Here is a 27,553-nt window from a genome sequence, read left to right as displayed (position 1 = left end):
TACTACCCTCCTTTACTTTAATTGGAGTAATTACAATAGATTTTTTTAAAGCCTCATTTAAAGCAACCCAAGTACCAAGTGAATGCAATCCTTATAATAATAGTTCTTAAATCCTAGTTTTCAAATTACCACAGTAACTTTCTTTGATGATTTGAGTACAAATATTGCAAAACTGCATTTCTTTGTACAACAAACCATTTCTTTTTCTTTTGGTAGTTGCTACACAAAAATCTATTTCCTTAAAAAAAAAAATGGTCTTGTCACTAATTGCTGAGGCAAGTGACCAGTGCTTTTTAGAATAGGTGCTAATGCCATTGTTTGAGAGGATACCTCTTAAAGCTTCCACAAGAAGATAAATAGTAACAAAGGTGCCATTCCTTAGATGAAAGCTACAGAAATGAACAGTTAAATCAGTTTCCTATACCACTGATCTTTGCTAAACCGCACAGCTATAATCCTGGCAGACAAGACTACTGAAGCTGCTTTTTCTAGACGTGTTACTGGTACCTGTGGAAGATAACTAGGACATATACCTGGCTGAAAAGACATTTTCTCTCACGTGAACTTGTGTAATGTGCAGAATGACTAGCAAAATATTGTGGAACCCACATGATAACATTTACTTCTACAGACCCTTACTAAGGAATCATCCCATACTAACTGTTCTGAGCTTCCATGCCCAACTTCGGAACAAATATGTTATTCTGCATTTCCTAAGGCTCCCAGCTGAGCCAAAAGGAAGCATGAATTTAGCATTTTTTTTAATATATTTATTTTTTAACAGGGACTAAATGGCACTTATGAAATCAGTTTCTATCACAATATGGTTTCCTGATCTCATAAGGGCTCTTTATTTAGGCTAGCTGTTACAGTGAGTTAAGCAAATAAAAAAAGAAGATAAGAGACTTCCAACTGAGACACACTATTGCCGGTCTCTCTACATCCGTATGTAAATTGTATTGCCACTGATTGACAGTATCAACCTAGGAATAATAGAATAAATGAATTTTTCTATGTCATTCAGGTTTTCTTGCTCACCTTGGTTCAATATTTAAAATTACTTCAGATTATTAGCTTTCTAAGAACTGGGACCATTTTCTTTCTCAGTGTCAGCACTCAACAACATACACAAAATAAAATATAACAAAATAGTTTAGCAGTTCTGCACAGCCATTTTAATGGTTCATAATAATATTGGGAAGGCAACATAAGTTATGCGCTTAAAAGATTTCCTTCCTCAAGATCTCACCTAAAAATGGGAAAGTGTTCATGCTACCGTGCTACCTTATGTTTTAGCTCCATTTAAACTGAAAAACACAATGAGAACTGTTTCCTTTTTAGTATTTTGCTTACCCTGAATACTATTCATCTGACTTAATGCACAAAGTATGTAAGAGCCACAAAAGAATATGTTTAAAAAACATAGAGAATTAACTAAACTGATTTATTTCATGGCACAACAGGATTTGTGTTTTGCTTACATCCTATTTATCACAAAAAATCAGCAAAATGTATAATTTGAGAAAACTGCAAACATTTGCAAAAAAAAGCATTTTTCCTTTTTAATAATATTTTAATATTTGAACAATTATTCAGAATGAATTGAAAAAAGATTGTGTATTTACCTATATAAAAGAAAGCTTGAAATAATAGGTAGATTTAGTCTATTTTATAAAACCAAAATGCATCAGACTGCAATATATGTTTGCATTTTCTTTATTAAAATTATGGCACTTAATATTTAACAGCAAAAATAATAATAGGGCTTCACAATCAGAAGCAGTATTGTTTTCCAACCATCACATTTCTTCCCACTACAATTTGTAAGACTTTTCAGAAGAGAACAAGCCCTTTACAATTTTCACAAAACAGAAGAACCCTTCGTCATGATTTTTTTATTTCTTGGATTACAACACTATCACAGCTGTATCAGCCCTGCAAGCTCACTGTTGTTTATTTTCCATTGTATTCTGTAAGTTAAATTACAGTTTCACTGTGCTGTCAAGTAAACAACTGTAATAGCATGTCACTGGAAAATGTTTATGTGAAATGTGGCTGATCCAGCAAAGAAAACTCCTTCCATTTAGCATTACCCTTCCATTTTTTTATTTTTTTTTTTATTTTTTTTACAAATAGCTAACATTGAACATATTGTATGACATTACCAAAAGTATTACAAACTATAAAAGAAAGAGTGTGAACTAAAAATGAGACTTCTCTAGGGCTGTAGTGAACAACAAAATTAAAAGAGCGTTACATTGCAGCACCTTTAAACATGTAACAAAAAACAGTGCTCAGTGTACACCAAAAATGGGTTACTGAATTGTACTATTATCTATGTTTGTTTGTGGAAAAATATATATATATGTACACACACAAAGGCACACACTCAGGAAAAAAAAAGAAACTCAAGCATTTAGACATCTGAAAACTGAGTTTTGGTGTTCAAAAAAAAAGTCATAAAACACCATATAATAATGTTCACCAATTTTATATCATCCACATGCATTTTTCATTAAACAAAAGCTGACAGGCTCTAGAAAAAAAGTACATTAAATACTTAATTATTTTATAATAAAGTAAATGCAATCAATGCATGACATGAAGTTGCATGTTAAATCAAGTATCATTATTCAGGATTAAAATAACTGTACCAGTTCACAGGTACTAAACTATCCTTTAAATGTTCACAATGTGATGTGGCATCAAATTTATAATCAGATCCAGCTGATAAGAATATTACTACAAGTGACATGAATGTCCACAGAACACAAAAGAATACAGAAATGCTTTGGAGCGATACCTCCAAAGTTATTTTAATTTCCATCCCACCTCTCATTTCGTAGTATGTCCAGTCTTAAGATTAGTACATTGAAAACTGACATTACCATTTTGGAAACATTATATTAAATGAAATAAAATCTAATAAGGAGTTATAATTACAGGCTTCATCTAACAGAAAGCTAAGCTTTGGTTATATAAAGTGCAGTTTAATAATATGCCAATTAATCACAATCTTGTACATACAGCTAATTTTTGCAGCTCAGTTTCCCTGCAAATTTTAAAAAATATTCATGTTTTACAGTTTGCTTATACAGCAGGCTCAGTTTAAAAAAATCCCGTTTAAATAAATTTCAACTCTTAAGTACTTCAGTGCCATCCGCCTTTGTGCACTATGCTTCTGAACTGCTTGGCAATGTGTAACCTCTTGGATGTTCAGTAATCTGCACAATCACATTTGTATCCTGTCACATGAAATACCTAAGCTCTTGACAACACATTTCCCTAACCTCTTCAACTCTCTTATACTTTTTGTTGTATAAAGTTTTCAAGTTTTATTATGATACAAGCAGTACATTCCATCACTCTCATAGCAACTTCTGAAGTAAACCTATCATTGGGAATCTGTGGAAAAGGAAGTAAGTCAGGATACCTAGTTTTTAAGCTATCTACTCCATAAGCTTCCAATGTCTGAACATCGTTTGCAAGCCCTTCAAGTTGCTGACTATATTCCTCTATTTTCTGTGCAAGGGCTGCTGGTTTTACGTCTTTGTCCGATTTGCCCTTCACAGCGTAGTCAGCTGCAATCAAGGCTAGTTTAGTAGAAAGGTAGCATTTAAAGCATACCCATTCATTGGCATTTTTATGAAGGTCATTTCTTGCAGCTGAAAAGTTAGCTCGGGCTTGCCTAAGCCATCGACGTGCTTCTACAGGATTGCCAACAGACCGGAATGTAGGTGGGACAAAAAAGCGTTGCGAGTAAGATGGCCCCGTGGAAGATGGACACTTTTCTTTATACTGTTGCCTTTCAGATTTGTGGCTTGTTGCTTCTTGATTCCATGAAGTATAAAATCTCTGAAATGAAAATTTATCTGATTGAAATCGAGAAGCAGAGGATGAAAATGGTCTTCTTGAGGCTCTGTCCATATTTTGATCCATAAAGGCCTGTTTTTCTAGCCTGTTAATCTCATTCTGTAAATGTTTGAAAACTTCATTAGCTATGTCAAGATTCTCTGCATTTTTATCTGGGTGCCATTTAAGATACAGCCTCCTAATAATCTTTTTTCTTTCAGATTCTGGAAGCTTCCAAGCCTGTTCAATCACAGATGTCACTTCTCTTAGTATTTCTGGCAATAAGTTTGACTTTATCTTTTTTGGAGAGTGATGTTTTGAGGACATTGTTTTGTGGCTCTCTCTACCAGTGAAGAGAGGTGGAATTGTCCTCGGTCCGTGTGCTGGAAATTCTGTAGGACTCGTTGGGGTAGAAGGTGCGCTATCCCTGCTTTGAGAACTTTCCTCTGGTCTTGAAAATTTGTACAAGTCAAGAGAGCTCACTATTTTATATTCACTATATCCAATATCAATCTGGTAAATCTTCCCTAGAAAACTGGGACTTTCATCATCTTCTCTTTCTACTTCTTGTACAATGATTGCATAGGTGTAAGTTGGTTGATATGATCCGTATATATCACCACCTTCTGCATCAACAAGGTAACCAACGTATTCACCAGGATAAAATACATTCATTGGATCCATAAGAAGTGTATAGTGAATTTCAGCTGGTATAGGAGTGCCAGGTGTTGGTAGTTCAAGTTTTGAAGGCTCAGAAGAGTCATACTTCACTCCTAAACTGTCAAGCTTCTCACTGATCCGGTAAATATCATTACAACCCAGCATGGCAATTAAATACGAGGTATCAGAAATCAGGTTGTCAGTTGCAGATTTTAAGGACATTGCTAATGCTAACAGGAAATTTATGTCTTTGCTGTCAGAATGCTGTATATAAAGCAATATTACTGCATTTCCATATCTCTTCAGGAAAGCAAATGTTTCACTTTTGCTGTGGGGAATAGGAGAAAAGCCTTTAACTCTTAAAGTTGTTTGCAACTTCTCAAAACAGGAAACTTTCAAACCTTCTCGCAAAGCTTTGCAAAGTCTTATGGCTTTTTCTTCATTAGCTAAAAAAGCATTGTCATTTTCATGCTTCATAATCCTAACGAGTCCTGTGATGAATTGTTCTGAAGACAACAGTAACTGTAATCTTCCTTGCAAAGAACATAATGCTCCAAACTGACAAATTTTGGGAGACTCTTCATCCAACTGTTCTTCAAGAATACTACTAAGTAAGCGAGGCCTCAGTTTCTGAGGGAATAACATTATCAATTTAGTATGAAAACCATGGTCTTTGCCTAAGTAACACTGGCTAAGATCAACAAGCATTTGCACACCAATGTTACCTTGGATTCTGCTTTTGTAGTGGGGTGCATCATCGAAAACTAAGATACTAGACTTTACCAACCTACCATCTTGACTGGGAAGGTAAAGGGCAAAATCCCTCATACTCTCAAGGTCATTCCTAACCTTGACAGAATCATTCTGAAGACTTTTGAACAGACCAGAAACTACTCTTTTAACTGTACGCATTTCATTAGGATCCAATTGCTTTCCTTCCGAGTTCTTGAATATGCGACCTAGAACTTCAACGTACTGCTTTGTTGAAATAATATCTTCAGTACCCAAATGTTTAAATAACTGATGGAAAGTACCAAGTTCTAAAGGAAGTTTGTAAAGATAAGGTTTAAAATCAGATTCATACTCAAGGTTTATTACCACCTCTTCAGGCTTAAGGAGCTTCCAACCTTCTTCCACCATTACAAAAGAAACTCCTCGAAGCTGAAAGCGGAATTCCCTTTTCTCTGTACTAAGAAATTCATAAATGCTTCTTAGGACCTTGGCCCTAGTTTTCACCATGTCCTCATCCAAAGTTGTTATATTGCATATGTTCCTGCAGTTATTGATAACTTTGTCCAGGGGAGGGTCCAAGTTAACATTCAGCATAGTTAAAACTTGTTCAAGTTGTTCTTGTGCACCAAGACTACTTCCCTCTTGCTCTTTGATGCTTAAAGGTGTTGCTTTCTCAGGAAGAATGGGACATGAAGTCCACAGCAACTGCAACACATCAGTCTGTTTGAATTTAGGATTCACCTGTGCCCCATTGAATCGTATAAGAGGAAGTGTCCCATTAACTTCTTGATACTGAGGATGAAATCTAACAAATTCTGCTGGAGCTCGTTCAGGGCACAGAAAAGGAATTAATGACAACTCTTTCAGAAAATTTCCTGACAAAAGGTCAGTTCTTTCTTGAAATATGTGATGAAGGAGGACATCGACAGTATTCTGTAGTGTTTCTTTAGACCAGTTTTCTGTATTTGCTCGCATGCTGATCTCCTTAGCGAACTGTAATAACTGTTGCTGTGAAATGATGAATTTCAATCCAATATGTCGTAGAAAAGTTACCCATGATGGAAGGAATGCAGCTTGATTTTTCGATTTTGTAAGTTGCTCTAGTTTCTTAAAAAAATCTTGAGGTATAAAGAATTTTTCAGGAAGCATAACTTCAAAGACTTTTACAGTCTTGTCATAAAAGTATTTTGCAGGTTTTAGTCTATTGCTTGCATCATGAATGATCAAAATGCTTTCAAGCTTTTCAAACAGCTGTTCTTTCATTTCTGAAGTTTCTTCAATGCTAGTTAGTCTATTCTTTAAGTAGGTCAAGTGTTCTAATTTTGCATCATAAGACAGACTTTCAATTTTTGGCAAAAGATGTTTCAAGTACACTTCAAGATCATCCACAGAGACACAGCCAAGCACAGTATACAAATCTTTCAGATGAACCTTCTCTTCAAGAAAAGCTGATGAAGTTGACTGTGTCCATCTGTCTACTTCTACTGATGGGATGCTTTTCGTGAGGACGTAACACATCCCATATTTTGAAATACTTATGTATCTGCCACTAATTGATTTATAACATGGAAGAGACTTTAAAATTTTAATGTCATCCTGAGATGTCAGATGACATAGATTGCAACTGAAGTACATTAAGAGAGCCTCAAAGTCACTTTCTGCTAACTTTTCAGTCCTAAAAGTTGATGTCTGTACCATATATTGTATGGCTTTCAGAATGCTTGAAGGATTATCTATATTTGCTGTACGTCCTGACAACAAAGGCACTAAAGCACTGTCTTTGGAGCAAATTTTGTTCAATGCCAGCTGAATACAGCCTGTTTTCATTAAAGCATGAAAGACTTTATCACTCTGCGCATTTGGAAAAACAGCTATATGCATAATGCTGAGGGGCAGCAAAACATCACACTCTGGCACAACAAGATGATTAGCTGAGACAGTAAACTTTACACCTGGGAGCAAAGTCCAGTCCTTCAAAGTTTCAACAACTTCATCGAATTTTGCTTGCATATCTTCTTGCTCTTCCTTTATATTTATAGACTCACTAATAAAATGCCAGGCATTTTTAAGCCAAGATTCACTTGCAAAGTTTTCCTTCCATTTCATACAATTTCTAGTTCTATATTCTCTAGGCAACACAGATGATAACAATTCAGCAAAACTTGTGATATCAAAGACTTTTGCTACTTCACTGTTAAGTAAAATACTGTTGTATCTCAAATACAATGTGTTCATAAAGAGATCCTTGCGAGATGGAATCAGTTCATGGTATGTTGTTAAGAACTTCGGTCGCTTTGAATCAAAAATTTGCAAAACATTGTCAAGAGTAATAAGGAGTGGCAAGCCCTCAATCTGGATTTCATTTTCTTCTGCATCTTTAAAACAGTAGTCAACCAGAAGTTTGAGACTATGGAAGAGTTTCAAATTTGTCTGCTGAAGACGACAGGGTAACTTTCCAATGTGGCAATTAGAGTCTGGAAAAGAAAATGTCATCAAAAATGACCGGACATCAGCAGGTGTCACATAGGTGACAGGAATGTCTGCATCTACCAAACAGTGGTAAAGATTTGCAGTTTCATCACAGTTATATACCAAATTAAAACCAATTTCTAAGAGTAAATGCTTGAGTCTGTAAACATTTTCAGCCACCGTCTTACGCGTTGTGATGTTGTATTCTGTATTTTTGAGATGCTGCAATTCATCTTGTAGTAAATTGTCAAAGAATGGCCTACCTTTGTTCACAGTAGACATGTTAACCCATGTGATGATAACGGCAGAATGCAAATCAGAACCATCAATATTTGGAGCTCGCATAACAGGTAAAAGACGCTTCAAATCTTCATAAATGCAACCGTAAACTGCTTTCACTAAACAATACCAATCTGGCTGAATATCAAGTCTATTAACTGGGAAAAAAGATAAAAATTTTTTTAAAGTGTCTTTCACAGCATGAATAGGTGTGTTTTGCAGCACTGATACTGTAGGATCAGTGCCTGGAAAATACCGTTTCTTCAGCTGAATCAGCAGTTCAACATAGGCTGGTGCTATCAGAGCTGTCATTAGGCTACTATTCCAGTCACTTCTTACTCCAACACCATTATCATCACGCCATAGATTTCTTCTTGCAGAATCCAGAGCAAAGTGCCCATTCACATGAAAAGGTAACCCAGTTTCTAAAGACAATGGTAAGAAACAGAATGCTCTGTGTGGTTTTTTGTAATTATGAGTAATGCAAGCTGCTACCCCGCCACGTGGAAAAAGAGTAATGTCCTCATTCTTGTGGGCTGAAACCACACTTTTGGATACCTTTTCCATGGCAGAAAAGCCTGACCTGTTACAAATTAACCAAGTTGTAAGATTTCCTTCAGAGTCTTCAGTATCCATTGTGTAAGTAATCTGTTGCACAGGTATTTCACTTAGCTGCTTTTTTTTAGTTACACTGTCAATTACAGATGCATGGAATTGCTTTCGTTTCAGTCTGTCTCCATCAGTGATTTTGCCTTGTACAGAATACAACACATTCAGTGCTCCTGTTACTTTTTCTATCTCACAAATAGAAATTTTTTCCATATGGTTCAAAAACATTAAGAGTTCTGCTCCATCTGTACGCAGCTTATCTAAAAGATTTTGGACCATTCTATCTGAGCACGGAACTGAGGAAATTTCTGATACTTTCGCCATTTCTCCATTTCGAAGAGGAAACCTAAACATTGTGCAATTATCCAGTTTAAAGTGATTTCCTAAGTAGAGGTCCAGTACATCTGAGAACTGTGTTCTGAAATCTGCATCTAAATCCCTAAACATGCGGCCAGGACTTGTTGATGTTGAACCTGGTGCATATCTAGCATGAGGATCAAAAATACAAAGTATATCATTGCCAGATATGAAAGAAGGGCAATCAGTAATGTGATAAACAGAATTGAAACCTATACCATATTGTCCAGTTTTACAGGGATTTCCTACTTTTGTACCTTTTCCAAGGTTCTGAATTCCTCGAATATCATCTTCTGTAAAAGGCTGATTGTTGTAAACACACAGTGCTGGTCCTTGAAGTGGTGCCCATTTCTCATCAAATATTCTATCGGCTGGATGCTGTCTAGGATCAAACACAAAACAGATCTCTGTAGCTTTCGCATCATCTGCATTCTGAAGGAGCTCTTTCAGCATTTCTTTTTCTGAAGGGTAGGCATTAAGAATGCTTTTAATTCTACTTGTCAGTTTTTCTTTCTGGCCAAATTCTGTTCCAAGGGTAGTAAAACAGATATTGGATGCATATCTTTCTAAAGCTTTATGGCGTTTTGGTATTGCTCCAAGCTTTACTGCAACTTCTCTTGGAATATCACCATGACAATATTTAACAGTTGTGTCTTTAACTTTAATCCATGGACAGTCATTGTAACACAAAGATTTTGCAGGCAGAAGTGCAAGACGAGTATCAGGTAACAAAATATCACCATACTTTTTCTCACAAAATTCCTGCTTCTTCTCTCTAATGAGGCCCCATATTCCTTCACTAATTATTCTCCTGCAAAGCTGGAAGTTGTCTTCTGTCAGTTCTTTGGTCCCTCTTTCCTGATTTATTAATTCCAGAACTACAGCAAAATCTTCAACTGTAAAAGCCTGTCTTACACCTAGACTTTCAAATAGCTCACGGAAACTATTTTTATATTTGTTAGGCAACTGATAGAGATAGGGTGCTGCTTCAAAATTCAAATGAAAAGACACTTTTGTTGGATCAACATACACATTCTCAACCAGAATAAAACTATAGTTTGTCAGTTGTTCAATTATCAAAGCTTTTGTTGATTCATTCTGTAACATTGCTTCATGTAGGTATTTGTAACAAGCATTAGTGATATTTTCTTGATATAACGTGATTCCATCAAATGACTTTGCAACTTCTTCTAACTGATTTATGACCAAATCAACAGCTGGTTTCTTCAGTAAACCCAAAAATTCTTTGACAGCTAATGACAAAGCACCACAACCTTTAAAGGAGTGGGAATTTTCATTAAGAATTGGTTGTATTAGGCAAACTATATCTTGATGATCAGCGGTGAAAAGATCAGTTGCTGAAAACATTGCTTCAGGCTGAAAATCACTGCCTTTCCAGTGCAGTGAGAAGCCTGCTGGCTTGCTAAGGAAAGGAAGGAAAGGGATGGTTTGACATTTTGCAGCAAATTCTTTAGCTCTAGGGTCCCTAGATTTTAGTTTTTCATCAATAAGACTCAATATAACACTGCTTCTGAGACAAGCTGCAGCATGATCAATCTGGTTAATTTCAGCTACTGACTCTGCACGTTCTATAAGATCTTCCCATAAAATATCATCTTTAGCCATTCCCAACTGAACAAGTTTAACCAAAGTAACTGGGTTAAGATAATCCTGAGCGGTGCCATAAGGAAATCTTCCATCTTCAGCATCGTATAACTTTGCAACTCTTCCTTCAGGATGGATCAGTCTTGATGGTGTAACTAATGGATGTGCATCCAACGAACAGGGAATACATGGAGTAACACGAAGAATTCCTGAGAACTCCTCAACTTTTTCACTGAGAACGTAACGCATCAAAGGATCACGCAGCTCTGCATCAATCTCCTGAACATTAGGAAAAAATACCTCAGAAAAGAACTGTTTCTCAGAGAAAGTGTTCTCTAATAATATGTGTTTGCATCCTGCCTCTTCAAATCCTGTCTTTACCCAGGATGGAAGATCTACAGCACACAGATTTTTTGAACCTGTTTTCTTAAGATACTTCAGAAAGATCTTAAAGGCTGATGGCCCAACATCTGGTCGTTTCAGTATAGAGTCATCTAAAAACCTTACATTCTTCATGGAAACCCAAGAGAAACCATCAGAAAACACTTTGATCCCTTCTTTGCTTTTCATATGAGCTATGTCTTCATAAAACCCTTGACAAATAACAGAAAAATCATCGTGAACTGAATCAGGATCTGGCCACACTGCACAGTAACTGTAGTCAACTAGCTCGCCATTGATTGCCATGTCACGTAGAACACAAAGTGCTTCTATGTAGGCTTTTACAATAACATGCCTCATGAATACTGTATTCCATCTTCCTTTCGTGTCTGTTTTCCAGATTTCTTTCCGATTTGAAGTAACTGCAAAGCAGCCATTTATATGAAGAGGTAAGCCTGTTTTTATTCGTAGAGGTAAATAGCAGAATACTTCACCTATGTTGTTGCAATTAGGTTTCACAATCCACTTTTGATCCTGAGTTTCAGATAGCAACACTCCTACCCCACCACAGGGAACAAGACCTAGTCTTCGTCCACTTTCATGTAATGAAAATTTTAAAGCATCTCCAGTGTCCATGCAAGAACATATAAGCCACGTTGTCGAATCTACTGTTTTCTGTGGCAATTCATCAGCTGATCTTTTCATCTGTCCTGATTTAGCCATTTCAAAGAAAGAAGCTGGATCATCTTCTGTACCTCTGAAAAGTGGAGACTGTAAATCAGCGATCCGCCTAAATACATGGTGAAATTCTTCTACTACTATCTGTAAGATACACGAGGACTTTGGTGTTTCAGTGGGAAGCTTTTTATTACTGCTGCTGCAGACCTTCATGAGTTTAGCTGCTTCCTTTAAAACACTTACATTTGGTGCAGTCAAGGCTTTGGAAGAACACAGATTTTTTTTGATAGTGACAACATCTTGTGCCACCCCGGGATCATCTGCCTCAATCTTCAAGTATTTCAAAACCATTGAATTTACACTCTGAGCAAATATTATCAGTCTATAACCACAAAGGCTAAATTCATCCACAAGAGAGTAAATGTCTGCTGTATTGTAACATGCACTGCTGACTTCACTCACTTTAGCTTCCTGCTGAGTTCTAAAGGACAGCCTGAAAAGCGTTCCTTTGTAGCTGTAAGGAGATTCCACAGTCAGTGGTAGTTGGCAACCAAAAACTCCTATAAACGGCTTAAACTGATTGGGAAATTTTCGCAGCCTCTTCTGTTGTTTACTCCAGTTGATTTTGATCCCTGGGTTAGATTTATCTCTAATATGCTTACTGATATGGTTAACATTTGGATCAAACATAATCATAAACTCCCGGCTCAAAATAATAGGAACATCAGTGATATGATAAACAGAATTGAATCCCAGTCCAAATTTTCCTACTTTGTCAACCTCACTCCTTTTTAAAGACTCTCCTAATCGAGTTATATTTAGGAAATCAGAGTCGGAAAATTCAGAATTATTGAATGACCACAAAGCTGGACCATGACATGCTGCCATTCCTGGATCCAGAAGATTCTCTCTTATATCCATATTTCTTCTCATGTCAATCAGGAAATTACATTCCGTTGCATTAGCATCATCAGCATTTTGAAGAAGCTCTTTAAAGATATCTGAAATGGAAGGGTATTCTTCCAAAATGTTTTTAATTCTTACAGTCAGAGGTTCTCTTTGCCCAGATTGCTCAAATCCCATATTTTCTGGATTAATCAATCTTGTGCTAAGGCATGGGACGTTTAACCACTCCGCGGTTTTCATTGGTATGTCTTCATGCACCAAAATTATCGGTTCAACAGAATCTTCAAGCAAATCATTTAAGTCATCAACTTTGATATCACAATAACAGCACTCATGAATTGGCCTCATTGCAAGTTTATATGGAAGTTTGCCACTGTATAATGGCATGGGTGTATGCAGACTTGCAGGAATCTGATTGCTGTACAGCCATCTTACGATGCTCAACATAATGTGAAGATTCTGTTTACTCTCTTGTTCCGAGAGAGACTGCTCACTTTTTAGATATATTTTCTGAATGACCATAGAAACATGGTCTGGTGTTAACTGCTCAATTGAACCACAACATTTAAACAACTGGTGAAACTTCGCCATAGTTTTTGGCACATAATGTAGATAAGGTTGTAGATCAAGATCAGGTACTGACTTTATTACTGCTTGTGTGAGGGAACAAAATGTTTTACCTGTCCAAACCCAGGGAAATTTCAGGGCTTTAAAAGCTTCTTTGCCTTCTTCTAGATGATCATGCATAAATCCATAAATCTCAAGCAAGATATGCTGAAATTGATAATAGTCCTCATCGCTGAAGGTTTTAGAACTGTGCCAATCCACCACCACTTTGAAATGTTTTAAGACTGCTTTTATGCTGGGCTTGGTGGGGATGCCAAGTGCTTTTTCTATATCCAACAGCACATTTTCCACAAGAGGAACAGAGGAACCAACTAAAATTGCATGAGATATATCACACATTTCTGGTGGCGAACAGAGGTTACAGTGATCTCCTTTCCAAACTAAGGATCCTGGATAATTTGGAGGTCTTTCCTTACATGTAGGAATCCACTTTATTTTTTTCAGCGCAGCTTTTGTTTCAGACGAGTGAAGCAGTGTATGGTTTTTGTTCAAAATCATCAAGAGAGTTCTAGCTTTTCTTAACAGTAAATCATGACTAGTGTTAGTGTTAGCACGCAAACTTTCAATCTTATTTGCCACTCTCATAATGTCACTTTCCTCAAGATTGGCCTCATTTTTTAAGCCTATTTGTCTCAGAGAATGAAGAATATCTGAAGATGTAAAAATAACAGGGGGGAAGCAAATTTCCTCCTCAGCATAAAACAAATTTTGCAGAAGTTCTACCTCGGGATCAAAGAGTTCGTTTGCTGACATTATCTTTTCCTGTGAAATCTTAATAAACTTTAGTGATGTCAGCCAATCTATCACATCGGTATTCTCGTTTTTCAGAAAAGTCAGATTTTCAAGAACCCATTGCATTATCTGTGTTGTTTCATCGTATGAATAAAAATCACTTCTTATGTCTTGTATAACAAACTTCAAGCAATCTGTGCTCTTTAGCTGTTCTATTTTCAGCAGGTTAGCTAAACGAATAGTAGCTTCATCATTGCTGTCAATTATTGGAGTAAAAAATCTTAGACCAGGAGGAATTTTGGCAGTGTGGTGTAATACCTTACTACCTTTTAGCGCAGTAAAAACAGGGACACTTTCATCAGATGATTTTTCAATTTTTTTAAATATTAGCAATTCCTGAATAATTCTTCTCTCTTTTTCACTTACATCAGTTAAACTAGCTAAGAATGCCCTAAGAGCATCTTTATGTGTTGATGGGAATGATGCAACCTGACTGCAGAGTTTCTGTAAGGACATTTTTTCCATTATTTGTAAAACAGCACTTGGCAATGGTGGATGCACGTATTTTTTTATAAGTGGATGTTGGATAGAAGTATCCAGCTTCTTAAGTACAACTCCACCAACTTTCTGAATAATATCAGCTAAGTATTCCGGGAGCTGAGTCTCAGGTTCATCTTCCAGAATGATAGGTGACGGATTCCTAAATCTAACGAGTTCCACTGATGTTTGGTTTTCCTCCAGCAGTGTCTTGGGGATAAGCGGCATGTCATCAAACACACTCAAGTCATCAGAAAAATGTATATATAGGTTCTTCCAGATCATCTTAAACCAGGAAACTGATGGGTGATTTTTGTCTTCCAAACCTGGATACCACTGTACCACCATGTCTCTACCAGGCCACACGCTATTCATAACTTCTTTAATGAGCCGGGCAAATCTTTCTGGGTTCAGAAGCTGCAGCTGAGTGCATGGCCTTCCTGAAATTATAGCAAAAGGGCAAAGCCATGAAAATCATATAGCAGAGTTACAAAAGCACTTAACAAAGTGCTTTTGGGTTGTTGGGGGCAAGGGGAGCAGGGAGAAAAAGAAAAAAAAATTTAAAACTCTAACTTGTGCCCTGCCTTTTCTTTTTGTGGAAAAAACTGTTTGTTAAATAGAACTGCAGATACCAGCTCCCCTTGCTTTTAGGAGTTAATTAAAAGTGAATACATTCCATATTAGTATAAAAATAAAAACAAATTTAAAATTATCAATACGTTATCACATTTGTTAGTTCGACACAAGAGTTCTCAGGCATACATAGCAACTACGGATTTACAAAGTAGAAGCTTCAAATGTATTTTTTTGTTTGGTTGATTCTTTACACTACTTATTTGCCTAGTGTTAAATAAGAATCTAATCCATTATTTGTTTGTCTATAATTGCTAAGATTCAAATAGATTTGAAAGATTATTTATTAGATATAGCAAAGAGTAGCTCAAATGCAGATGACGTTACACTAAAACTGACAAGCAACAAAACTTAAGTTGTGCAAGGAGCGCTGAAACTAAGTTTAGATGCGTATGCTTTTATTCTTATTATCAAAGCCCTCACTGAAAGAAATATATTTTAACACTCATGTCTTAATCATAATTAAGACAGCTTATACTTAAAAACTCCAGAATATATGGGCGTAAGAAGATAGTACAGAATATAAAAATACCACTACCTTCCAACATCAAAAACATGACAGAAATGGAAGCAAGACAATTATTTGAATTTCAAATATTTCTTCCATCTAAACAGCAGTGCTATTTCCTTAAAAGCAACAGTGCAATTAAAGATATTATCTACTGTCCCTGCTCTGCTGGAAACCAGTAGTATGACATCCTTCAGAAAAAAAATTTTTTCCTTTCACTTCATGACTATAGAACTATGCATTCTGTTAGTTCTGTTGAACAGAAAACATAAGTAAATACAGCAGCCTTGTGAAAGTGAGAAATACTTGCAGCAGTGGGACAGCAAGATGAGAATCTACTTAAAAGCTAAGCTTAAATCCCATTACTTGTGCACAGAACTCTAGAAATACTGTTTTAAAATCTATACATGTGATCTTAAAATACTGGAAATCTTTCTACATCATGGGAATTTATTAAAAAAAATTTAGAACGCTTCATAATTGTCTTTGGTAGTTATCTTTTGGCAGCTCTATTAGGCAAGTTTTGTTTACAAGAAAGCTGGGGTAATATCACCAAATTCACACAAATATCAAGCTTCAATCCAAACCAGTACATCTTCAGTTAATAACCGTACCTGAAAATCCCCAGAGAAGTTGCTGGGCTAGAATATAATCAAATCCATTTTTAGAAAACATCTAATGAGTTACACATTCACACACCAAATACAGAAACAGTTCTAAACTAGAAAAATACAGTACACATTTTAGGAGAGAAAAAATAAGATCTGGTTGTCTTTGTACAACACAATAAAAAAAAATGCATCCCATCTTCTCAAAGAAATAATACAAGGAAGTTTCCATTACTGCAACTGTATCAGGAATCTCTCTGATATAATTTCTACAGCTATATAAGTAAAATTCTTGACAGGTAAGGTTTCAAAACCTGCCAAAACCCCCTCTTAATACTTATTAGAAATAACTTTTATGGTATTGCAGTTGTACTTTACAATTATGTAAAATCTCAGAATAAAGAATAATTTAGGAGTGGAATGAAAAGTAGGGACTACAATCTTGCAAAGAATTATCTAAAAGTCCTTAGGCATTTCTAGAAGATTTAGAAGAATTATACTTGTCATATTCGTTTACAAAAATATATTCTTCTAATCAATGAGAGGCATACTACCAACTAAGAACAAGTCTCTAGAAAAATGTCATTCAAAGAAACTGCCAGAGGAACAAGAGGTACAGAAGCAAGACCTTAAATGTGACCAAAAATCTTCCCAGGAACTAAAAAGACTAGATAAACTTTTGCAACTCAGAGACCAAGCCTGGAAGCGAAGCAATGTCCTAGAAGAACTCAGCATGGGATTGCTTTATTAATATATAGGGTTTTTTCATTTTAGTCACCTCTGCTTTTTCTGTTTAAGATGTATTGAAGCATATGGTTAGTGAACTGCTACGCCATTTAGACGCACACAGGTCTATGGGGCTGGATGGGATCCACCCAAGGGTACTGAAGGAGCTGGTGGAAGTGCTCACCAAGCCACTTTCCATCATTTATGAGCACTCCTGGCAACTAGGGAGGTCCCAGTTGACTGGAGGTTAGCAAATATGATGCTCATCTACAAGAAGGCCCAGAAGGAAGATCTGGGGAACTACAGGCCTGTCACTCTGACCTCAGTGCCAGGGAAGGTTACGGAGCAGATCATCTTGAGTGCCATCATGGGGCACATACAGGACAACCAGGCGATCAGGCTCAGTCAGCATGGGTTTATGAAAGGCAAGTCCTGCTTGACTAACCTGATCTCCTTCTATGACAAGATGACCCACTTACTGGATGAGGGAAAGGCTATCGATGTTGTCTACCTAGACTTCAGTAGAGCCTTTGACACAGTTTCCCACAGCATTCTCCTGGAGAACTTGGCTGCTCATACCTTGGACGGGCGTACGCTTCGCTGGGTGGGCAGGTCCAAAGAGTTGTGGTGAATGGAGTTAAATCCAGTTGGCGGCCGCTCACAACTGGTGTTCCCCAGGGCTCAGTATTGGGGCTAGTTCTCTTTAGTATCTTTATCAATGATCTGGATAGGGGGATCAAGTGCACCCTCAGTAAGTTCGCAGACAACACCAAGTTGGGCGGGAGTGTTGATCTGCTGGAAGGTAGGAAGGCTCTGCAGAGGGATCTGGACAGGTTGGATCGATGGGCTGAGGCCAACTGTATGAAGTTCAACAAGGCCAAGTGTCGGATCCTGCGCTTGGGGCACAACAACCCCATGCACCGCCACAGGCTTGGGGAAGAGTGGCTGGAAAGCTGCCTGGTGGAAAAGGACCTGGGGGTGTTGGTCAACAGCCAGCTGAATAAGAGCCAGGAGTGTGCCCAGGTGGCCAAGAAGGGCAACAGCATCCTGGCTTGTATCAGAAATAGTGTAGCCAGCAGGACAAGGGCAGTGATCGTCCCCCTGTACTCAGCACTGTTGAGGCCGCACCTTAAATACTGTGTTCAGTTTTGGGCCCCTCACTACAAGACAGACCCTGAGGTGCTGGAGCAAGTCCAAAGAAGGGCAATGAAGCTGGTGAAGGGTCTAGAGCACAAGTCTTATAAGAGGAGTGGCTGAGGGAACTAGGGTTGTTCAGTCTGGAGAAAAGGAGGCTGAGGGGATACCTTGAAGAGTAAAATGGTCACTATATACTCATGCCCTTTAAAAATAAGCCGAAGAGTGACTTGTTTGCAAATTGTGTTTACATTAAATGATTTCTGAGACTCAGACTTCAAATTTACCAATCAAATGCATGATGAAATGCAGGAGCAGAAAGGTAAATATAGACAAACTCTAAGTAGAAAAACGGGCAAAAAAATGTAATTGTGAAGGCAGTTAAACACAGAAGCATCTTATCTATAGATGCAGCAAACTTCTTCACCAAGTCTTTTGATGAAGACTGGAAGTACTTCAGTAGGTCTACACTGACACAACCATAAGCTATGAATTAAGACTCAAAGAACACTTGATGAAATTATATGGTCGACAGTATGCTTGAGACTAGATGCTTAAGCTAGTTTAATCTGGTTTTTGTAAGGTGCACCGATGTGGTCACTCGCAATTGTGAGAAAAGAGATGATCCACAATACCAAAACCATGACATAGCTATTGCATATGCAGATACTACAAATGCAAAATAGAATTCAGACTGTCTTAAGTGGAGGAATACTATTTGCACAAAATTACTGAACCTTGAATACATGCTTTAGTAACTGAGTATTCTTTATTCCATCTTTCTTCCCTTGCCTTTTTGTTCATTTATAATTTTCATTTGTGTCATTTCCAATTCAAACAACATAATCTATTGTATCTTAAATATTTTTTTTAGATGACCAACTTATTTCTGTGAACTCAATTTCAAAAAAGACTCTGCTTTAAACTTGGGTTTAGAACTAGTCTGTTCAACCATTACCAATCTGTTTCACTATATTAGAAAACAAAAGACATTACCTCGGCTTTTGGCAGCTTCTTTCAAAGCAGCTAGAACCTCAGGCTTCAGGTCGTCAGAAAGTAACCTTCCTTCCAGGCCAGGGAAGAGTGATCTAAGCACACCATAAAAAAAAACACAAACAAAAAACCCCAAAACACACTTTAGCAAAGCATTTAATTTATTTCTGTTGCTGCACAGATATTACCAGCATGGTAATCATCATGGTAAGACAGTCACATTCAAAGCAATCACTTACATATGCAGAATTGGGCTTTCAGTGTGTGTTGTCTTATGAGAAAATCATACATTTAGAAGTAGAGAGTAGTAAGAAACTAATTTTTCCAACTACTTTTCAAAGCAGGTCTAAGCAAGTTTTCTCTTGATAGAAAAACTGGCATTACAAAATTATTTTCATCTATTTGTATTCTAACCAAAAAAAAAGTAAAATAGCACCTACTATTCTGTCTCTTAAAGATTCTATTTGAAAGCATACAAAAAATACAACATGTAATTCTAGGACTTCACACAGATCGCAAATGCCGAAAGATCTGCACGCAGTGGTTAAGATTATTGTAGCCGAGAGTCAGTCTCATCCTGCCCTTCCCTCCCTCTTCCTTTATGTTAGCACTTAAAAAACTCCGTAGTTTTTTAGGGCTTTGGTCTTCCTGAAATAACTATCCAGTTTAATTCTGACAGCAGGTATGCCAATTATACATAAACCAACACAGAATCTTTCTTGTTCTTCCACAGATGATAACAAAGAAATTCGTAAGAGCTTATTTCAGCTTTTTAAGCAGGCTCCAGATCTGAATATGCAAAGAGCCAAACTCTGGAGATGAAAGTGTTTTAAAACATCTAGCATAAGTCATTTATCATATTTATAACATCAGAATTAAAAATAATTACTGTAGGCAAGAATGGAGGCAAATAAAGCATTACTATTTCAAATTTCTGTATTATCATAGCTAGCAAATAGATTTATGCCTGTTACAACATGCTTTATCAGTTCTACGAGACTAACCAAACTAAGTCCGTTAACAACAGACCAAGAACTGAATAAGATATAGTGATATCATTAAGTTCCCAAAAAAAGTATCTTATGAATAGTCTGAAGCAGGGCTGTAAGAAAAATGTGTTAGTCTCATCATGGGAATATTTTCTGTATTAGTATACTGGCTTAACTTCTGGAAGGTGAAACAAAGTGAAAGAATAGCAAAAGATAAATCATCTCACAACATGCTAGAGAAATTTCTTTTTTATTATTTTTTAAAAGAAGACACTAGAATTACAGGATCTGAGTATTTATCCCCTGATAAATAATCTGAATTGTCTAGAACAAGAAAGATCACAGTTTTAGAATAAAATAGAAGAACAGCAGCAGACATGAAAAAAGCAATCTCCCCTCAAGCAACATGGGATGGCCAGTTACCTGCATCTAACTGCTTTTCTTCAAGATGTGTTGTCTATACATATATTCAAACCACAATTTACATAAGTACCTTACTTGAAGCACTTTTTACCTTAATAATATCTATATTGGCACACTCCAACCCACATCTAGTTCCTATATAAAGAGTTCACAGGACAGTAAAAGCAGCAAAGCACATGTCAAATGTTACATTCTCTCAAGCTGAGGATCTGAAAATTAGTGGAACTCTGAGGGAAAGGAGAAGGAGGGGTGGTTGTGAACAGATGTACGGGTAACACTTCATAAGGAGGAACAGCTACAGGTAAGACATCTGGTGTGTTTGAGTGACTTCAAGCAGTATCTCCTAAAAGATTACTTGGAGAAGGGCCCAGATTTAACAAATCTCTTACACATGTGTAATCCAGTACAGACATAAACAGCAGTAGTCATGCTTTCCCCCCACTGACCCCAAGGGCATTTATTCCAGCTAGTCTGCTCTTTCCTATCTCCTCCCCAGTGTCAGTGCAAGCTTTTTTTTGGCAGATGAAATGTGAACCAAATTGGAACACTGATGGAGCTGGGAAAGAAACAAGGAAAAAAAATTGGAAAGGGATGGGAAAGAACCAATGGAGAGCAGATGTAGAAGACAAACCCACTTCTCTCCATTTCCATGGTAGTATCTGCTTACTTCCTGAAACCAGGAAGTGTTTAGTCCTAAGCCCTTCAATGAAAGTCAGTGTGTTGTGTTAAAAAAAAAAACAACAAAACCCCAAGCCTGAAGTAAGCTCAAGCTTTAAGTTTAAAAGAAGCTTTTATTGTAACTTACTTTAATGTACTTCCTAGTATGCATGTTTCTAACCTCCTCCTATTTATAATTCTCAGAAGAAAGCTGATTTGAAATATATCCTGAGGTATTCCTCTAAAGCCTAGATCATATGATTCTTTATAAAGTTACAATGGCAAGTAGCTGTCAAACTTTTCAAATTAGACATATGCACACAAACATGTACATATATACAGAAAACTGAGTTATATCTATGCATTATTTCATTACATTACAGGCTGCTGCATATCATCTGAAGCTCTGTTTTAACATTTAAACCAAAAAAAAAACCAACAGTATTTAAAATATTAAGAATACCTGGGATATTCTTGTGAGGTTATGTAAACTACATCCTGTTCTGACACAGACGAGGAAAAAGGAATAAAATTTCCACTCTGTAATGGCAAAAGCTCCAATCCAATCAGTTCACTGTAGACTCCATCAGAAAGCACAAATTCTAGAAGATGAAGCTTTTCTTCAGCAGGTCCACTGTGTCCAGATTTCCTTAGTGCTTGCCGTACTACAGCAGGAGTCACTTTTTTCACAGCTTTAGCAGTAGAAATAGTAAGATGCACTGCACTAGCAGTATTTGCTGGTACCTTGGCAATCTGCTTCCCTGAATTCTGGAGGTAGTTGAGAACAGACTGTGTGTACTCCAAACTTTCATCCATTTCAGAAAAGTGCACCTGTTCCACCTTTATCCACTGATTACTCACTGAGTAAATAACTGCATGCTGGAGCAGCTCTTTAAAGAGAGGTATTACAATTGGTTTCCAAGGTACCCTGATTTTGTTCTCATCAGGCCATAACCTATAAATTCTTTCAGCTGACAACGGAAAATCTGAATTCTTCTCAGTCTCCATTCGTTTGATAGCTTCCAAAATAAGGGTGGTATATGCCTTTGGCACTATATTTACCACAAGAAGATCATTCCACAAAGCTGCTGGATCTCTCCACTGATCCAGCTCTCGCCATTTGATACTCCTCCTATTGTCTGTGAGACCAAAGAAACCACTAACATGAACTGGGAGTCCAGTTTTGCTTTCTTCACCTGGAGGCAAAGGCAGGAAACAAAATGCTCTTCCTGAAAAATCTGCCACAGCTCCTTTTTCCTCCCCACTACTTGATAAAGACATGGCTATTCCAATAGTAGGAACAAATTTCAAGTCATCAGCTAAACAATCCAGTTCAGTACACATTCCTCGACCACCTACACAATTACATACTAACCAAGATGTTTTCTGTGCATCCTTAACACTCTCATCTTCTACAACTATATTTACATGGTATGTCACACATGTTATGCTATTGCTTGGAACTCTCTTACAATACTGATTTATTGCAGTTCCTAAGATTTTGATAGAATTGGGTCTTTCATGTTTCAAGGCCTTGTTCTCACTAGCTGTTACTCTAAAAATCAGCCTTTCAGTTCCATCAGCTTCCCTAACATGCAATGAAACATCCTGAACACTCTTCAAGAAGAGCAATACTGTGTCCGCATCTGCTCTGAAGGATTCAAACAGCTCCAAAACCTTCTGTTTGTCATAAACATTGCTGCTCAGTTGGGAAGGCTGCAGACGAAGTGGGAAACGAAAAAAGGTACCAGGAAAGTTTCCATTCTTAAAGGTTTCCTTAGTGCTGCCAAATACACCAATGAATGGTGCAAATTGGTCTGTAAGTTCATTGATTTCCTTGCTATCTTCTTTTAGGTTCCAACACTGGCCTGATTCATGAGGTCCAAAAAGGGTTTGATGGGGATCAAGCATGCCAATCTGGTCACCACTGAAAATACTAGGGACATCTGTATACACAAAAAACAGCTATTAACAATTCTAAAACAACATACTTTTCAAAGACAGTCTTAAGGGACAAATTTTAAAAGGGCAAGAAAAACAAATGTTATAAACTGTGATAAATCCAGTATAATGCCCAGGGAAGTGGTTGAGTCCCTGGGCATCCCTACCATTCCTGGAGGTATTTAAAAGATGTCTAGATGTGGCACTTAGGGACATGGTTTAGTGGTAGACTTGGCAGTGTTAGGTTTATGGATGGAATCAATGATCTTGAAGGTCTTTTCCAACCTACATGATTCTATGATTCTGTAATTCTGATAACATTTAATTCGGTGCTTATTGACAGGAAGAAACAAGCACACCCCTATTCTGCAATTAAAAATATAAATAGTCATTCAACTATTTGAATTTTAGCAAACAGTGAGCAACAAAAAGTATATTTTTTTTCAAGTCTATACTTCTATCTTTCCAATATTTTCAGGAAAATAAAAAAACCCTTAATTTACTAAAGGTGTATGACATTACATTCATACTTTGCAGATCTTGAAGGCTTGCAAACAGTAATCTTGTACATTTAACAGCATAAATTCCCAGAATTATCAAACCACTGAACATATTAACTAAGCTTTTATTCATGCTCTACTAGGTAAAATATTGTGAAAAAACCATCCTGCGCCTTACAAGCTCACTTCACAAGTTAAAAATGTTATTTCAGCAAAAATCTGCCTCTTATCATCTACTATTATAATTACTGTGTAGACTGTAAGCACTATTTACGCTACATGCTTCTTCCGTACAGCAGTAAAACATTTTGCCAGAAGAATAGGTTTCAAGACTGAATATTACCAGCTTGTGAAACAGTATGTACTATCTCTCTCAAATGTAAATGTGCATATACCTCTGTTATGGAATATCCTTTCTAGCATGAAATAAAATCACTGCTTATTATGCAAAGAACCTGCATAAAAGTTTCATTCTAGCCTAAACTTTCACACTTCTTGCACATCTACCCTTTATTATGGGCCTCTATAATATGAGCAGCAGCGCATAACTGAAATAACAGTGTAAAGGAATGTTCAATATAAGGGACTAAGTACATAATGATGTTACTAGAAGAAACAAGTGTCCTCCAAAAACCTTCAAAATCCAAAGGACACCTTATAGAGTTTTAGAAAAATATGAACGCTTCTTAAGGAAACTTAGCCAGGGATCTAATTTAAAAATGCACTATAGAGAAAATAAATGTTTGATGAATATCTAAAATAATTAAACATTCAACATTTTCATTTTAAAATATCTGCTGAGAGTACCTGTTATATGATAAACTGAATTAAAGCCAATTCCAAATCTTCCAACTTTCAGGGGATCATCTTTCTTCCTGCTTCTTGCTATTTCTTGTATACCATGCCAATCCTCAGGGGTAAAAATTGCATCATTGTACGCATAAAATGCTGGCCCTATAATAAATAGGCAAGTGTTAAGAAGATGACAGAAGAGTTTACTGTTAAAAATCTCTAGGAAATGAACTTACAGACCTGAGAAAGTATTTCTTTAAAGTATGCATGTGCAAATTTAATGGGGAAGCCATGACTCAAGTTGACAACAAATTATGCTTGGTGATGAAAGGGAGACAAAACAAAAGCAAGAAGATGGATTTACCTCTCTATACAGTACTTAAGAGATTTATATTCTGATGTGGTATCTAGTATCCACATGTTAAAAGAATTATTCTGAAAAACTGAACAGAAAGCAGAAAACAACAAAACTTCTGAAAGAAGTGCCCTGTGGTGCAAGGCTTAAACTCAATCTGTTCAGTCTATCAAAAAGATGTTTGAAAGTTATACTAATCACAGTCTATTAGTATCTCCCCTGGAAGGGAATACATGGCAAGATACTTTCTAGACACAGGTTATTATTGTAAGACAGAAAAATCCAAATTAGAGGACACAATGAGGCTGACTAACAACTGAAAAAAGCAAGAAACAAGTAGTGGATCATTCATCACTGAAATCTTCAAATCATGACTGGGATGATTATGCAAACAAATTTGTTTGATAAATACATATGTGACCTCTGTCCCACAAAGCCATATTAGATGTTGTAAAAACCTTAAAGTTACAAGAATCTACAGTTGCAGTATACAGGCAGCATGGAGCAAAGTTTGGTATAAGGGGGAAAGAATAAGAGACGGGGAAGAAAACAGAACTCCCTGCAGAGTGCTGAAATGTAAAGGGCTAGGGTCATTTTTATATTAACAACTGGAGATAGCTCTCAAAAGGTTGAGATTAATATGTAAAAAAATCTGAAAATGATTGTCTAATACCCCAAGCATTCTTTTATCCTAGGTCTTACTTATTAAATCTTGTTTACTTGCTCTACTAAAAATCTTTTCTTGTATTTTGGGATACCAAGTGAACCTAGGGAAATAAACCACAGGATACACAGTCACCCTGGGAGAAGTGACTTAGAATAAAGTAGAACATGAAGACTTTCTCCAACAGCATTACTAGAAGCAGTTAGAAAGCTGCTACTGACAACCTGCAAAAAGACAGTGTAAGGCCTTCAATACCAAACGCTGGCTTTGGAAAAGAATTACCAACATTAGAACACAGACAAAATATGCACCTAGCAAGGTGGAAGTGGCAATGGAGTCATCCCTTTATGGTCATCTCCATACAGCAAGGAGAAAAACACAGAACCACATGCATATTGGCCAAAATCAATAAAAATTATATTTACCCTGATATTGTGCCATGTCTTTTGACCATAAAGTTTCTGTTCCATACTGAGTTTCATCAAATAAAAACCTAACCTCTGTGGCACCAGCATCTTCTGCATTCTGTATCAGTTCCTGTAACAGCAAAAAAACAAAAACAAAGTATAATGCAGTAATGTTGTACATGTTCTAGCAATGGTTTTCCAACTTAAACAGTAGAAAATAATAAGCAATTGTCTCAAGTGTAATTGTTTCCATACTTTTCAACCAAAATAATTTTATCCAGTTTACTTCAATGAAAATAGACATCATTATAAAAGGAATATTCAGACAAACACTATAAAAGTGATTTGAATTTGGAGCTCTAATACCACACACAAGCAGTATTTATAAAGTTTAGAAATAAGCTACTGAACTTTTACTACTGTAACTATATTATCCCAAATCAGAGTTGTACAAGTTTCTAAACAATGCAAGATGGCAGAAGAGAATAAACAAACAACTAACTAAATAAATAAATGAATTAAAGTTTACTGAAACAACAGCTGTAAGACAACAGTGAGGCAACAAGTCATAAAAGGGCAATACACAGCACTCTTCTTTACATCAACTGAACTCTGTTAAACATTTCACAGTATGAACCAACTGTTCAAGAGCCACAGTGCTCACTTCTACCACCCCTTCAGCAAAGGTCTGCAAAACAGTTCTGACCATGAACTCTGTAAATCATAAGCCAACAGAGCTCACCTGTTGAATGAAGCCCATACACTAGAAAGAGGCTTATGTTAAGATTGAGTATTTGTTAAATAGTATTAGTCATGGTGAGAGCTATGGAAAACTCTAATAACTAAAATGTCAATAAACTAGTTCTATAAACACTACCGTTAATAAAATACGCCTATCCAGTCCCATTTACATCAACAGCATTATGCACTGCAGCCACATAAGCACGATTATAAACACCTACAGGATTAGAGCTTCACACAATGCTCTATTTACACTGAATCATCAAAGTGTATCACGGCTCCAAAGATACACACTCATACATACGTATATACACATAGACACGTGTGTATGTTTGTGTGGGTGTATGTGAGTTTGGCATAAGGAAGTATCTCGGCTGAACTGAAAGCTATGTAGGTACATTACATCACATCCAATATACTCACACAACATAAATTTCATTTAATTATCCATAAAAATAAAAGACTTGCTAGCAAGATGAATCTTTACTTTAAAAATGCACTACCTAACAGCAGATATTTATGGCCAGGTTTAAGGCCAGGTTGGATGAGGCTTTGAGCAACCTGGTCTAAAGGAAAGCTGTCCCTGCCTGTGGCAGGGGGGTTGGAACTAGATGATCTTTGAGGTCCCTTCCAACCCAAACCATTCTATCATTCTATGATTCTATATTTCTTATTAGGTTGCATTCTAATATACTGCTGACAGTAAAATAAGCTCATTGTTATCTAATACGTAGTTTCAAAACTATAACCCCTCTATTTTTCACTTTGTGACAGTATGTTCAGTCCATAAGGTACATCACACAAGTAACTAAAATATACTTTTTATATTGTCACTTCTACATAATTCTGAAGCATGATGAGATAGCAAGAAATATACCCACAGTTCAGCATAAATAGTAAATTTTTAAAGAATCTCCATGAGGTATTTAATTACAAAAAACATGTAATTATTTTAAAAGAATAATCACGGCAATCATTCAAGAGGATACAGAAAGATAGTCAAAGTCTCTAGAAATATTAAATAATAAGTACGGAAACTGTCATGTAGTCAGAGACTT

General features: G+C 36.7%; 1 protein-coding gene across 2 annotated transcripts in view; it reads right to left on the bottom strand.

The window, feature by feature from the left end:
* Window positions 1-1,709: 1,709 nt before the first annotated feature.
* The window catches only part of SACS (sacsin molecular chaperone), a 45,082-nt gene continuing 19,238 nt past the window's right edge, over window positions 1,710-27,553 (bottom strand). For both annotated transcript variants that reach the window (XM_068417842.1, XM_068417849.1), the window contains exons 5-9: window positions 25,773-25,884; window positions 24,344-24,490; window positions 21,559-23,041; window positions 19,030-19,121; window positions 1,710-14,864 (exon numbers count right to left, since the gene is read on the bottom strand). In XM_068417842.1, the coding sequence (XP_068273943.1) occupies window positions 3,304-14,864; window positions 19,030-19,121; window positions 21,559-23,041; window positions 24,344-24,490; window positions 25,773-25,884 (13,395 nt within the window). In that variant the 3' untranslated portion in view covers window positions 1,710-3,303. The remainder of the gene's footprint in view (window positions 14,865-19,029; window positions 19,122-21,558; window positions 23,042-24,343; window positions 24,491-25,772; window positions 25,885-27,553) is intronic.

Source organism: Nyctibius grandis, chromosome 2, assembly GCF_013368605.1.
Source record: "Nyctibius grandis isolate bNycGra1 chromosome 2, bNycGra1.pri, whole genome shotgun sequence".
Classification (NCBI taxonomy): domain Eukaryota; kingdom Metazoa; phylum Chordata; class Aves; order Nyctibiiformes; family Nyctibiidae; genus Nyctibius; species Nyctibius grandis.
This window is presented reverse-complemented; position numbering and strand designations above follow the sequence as displayed.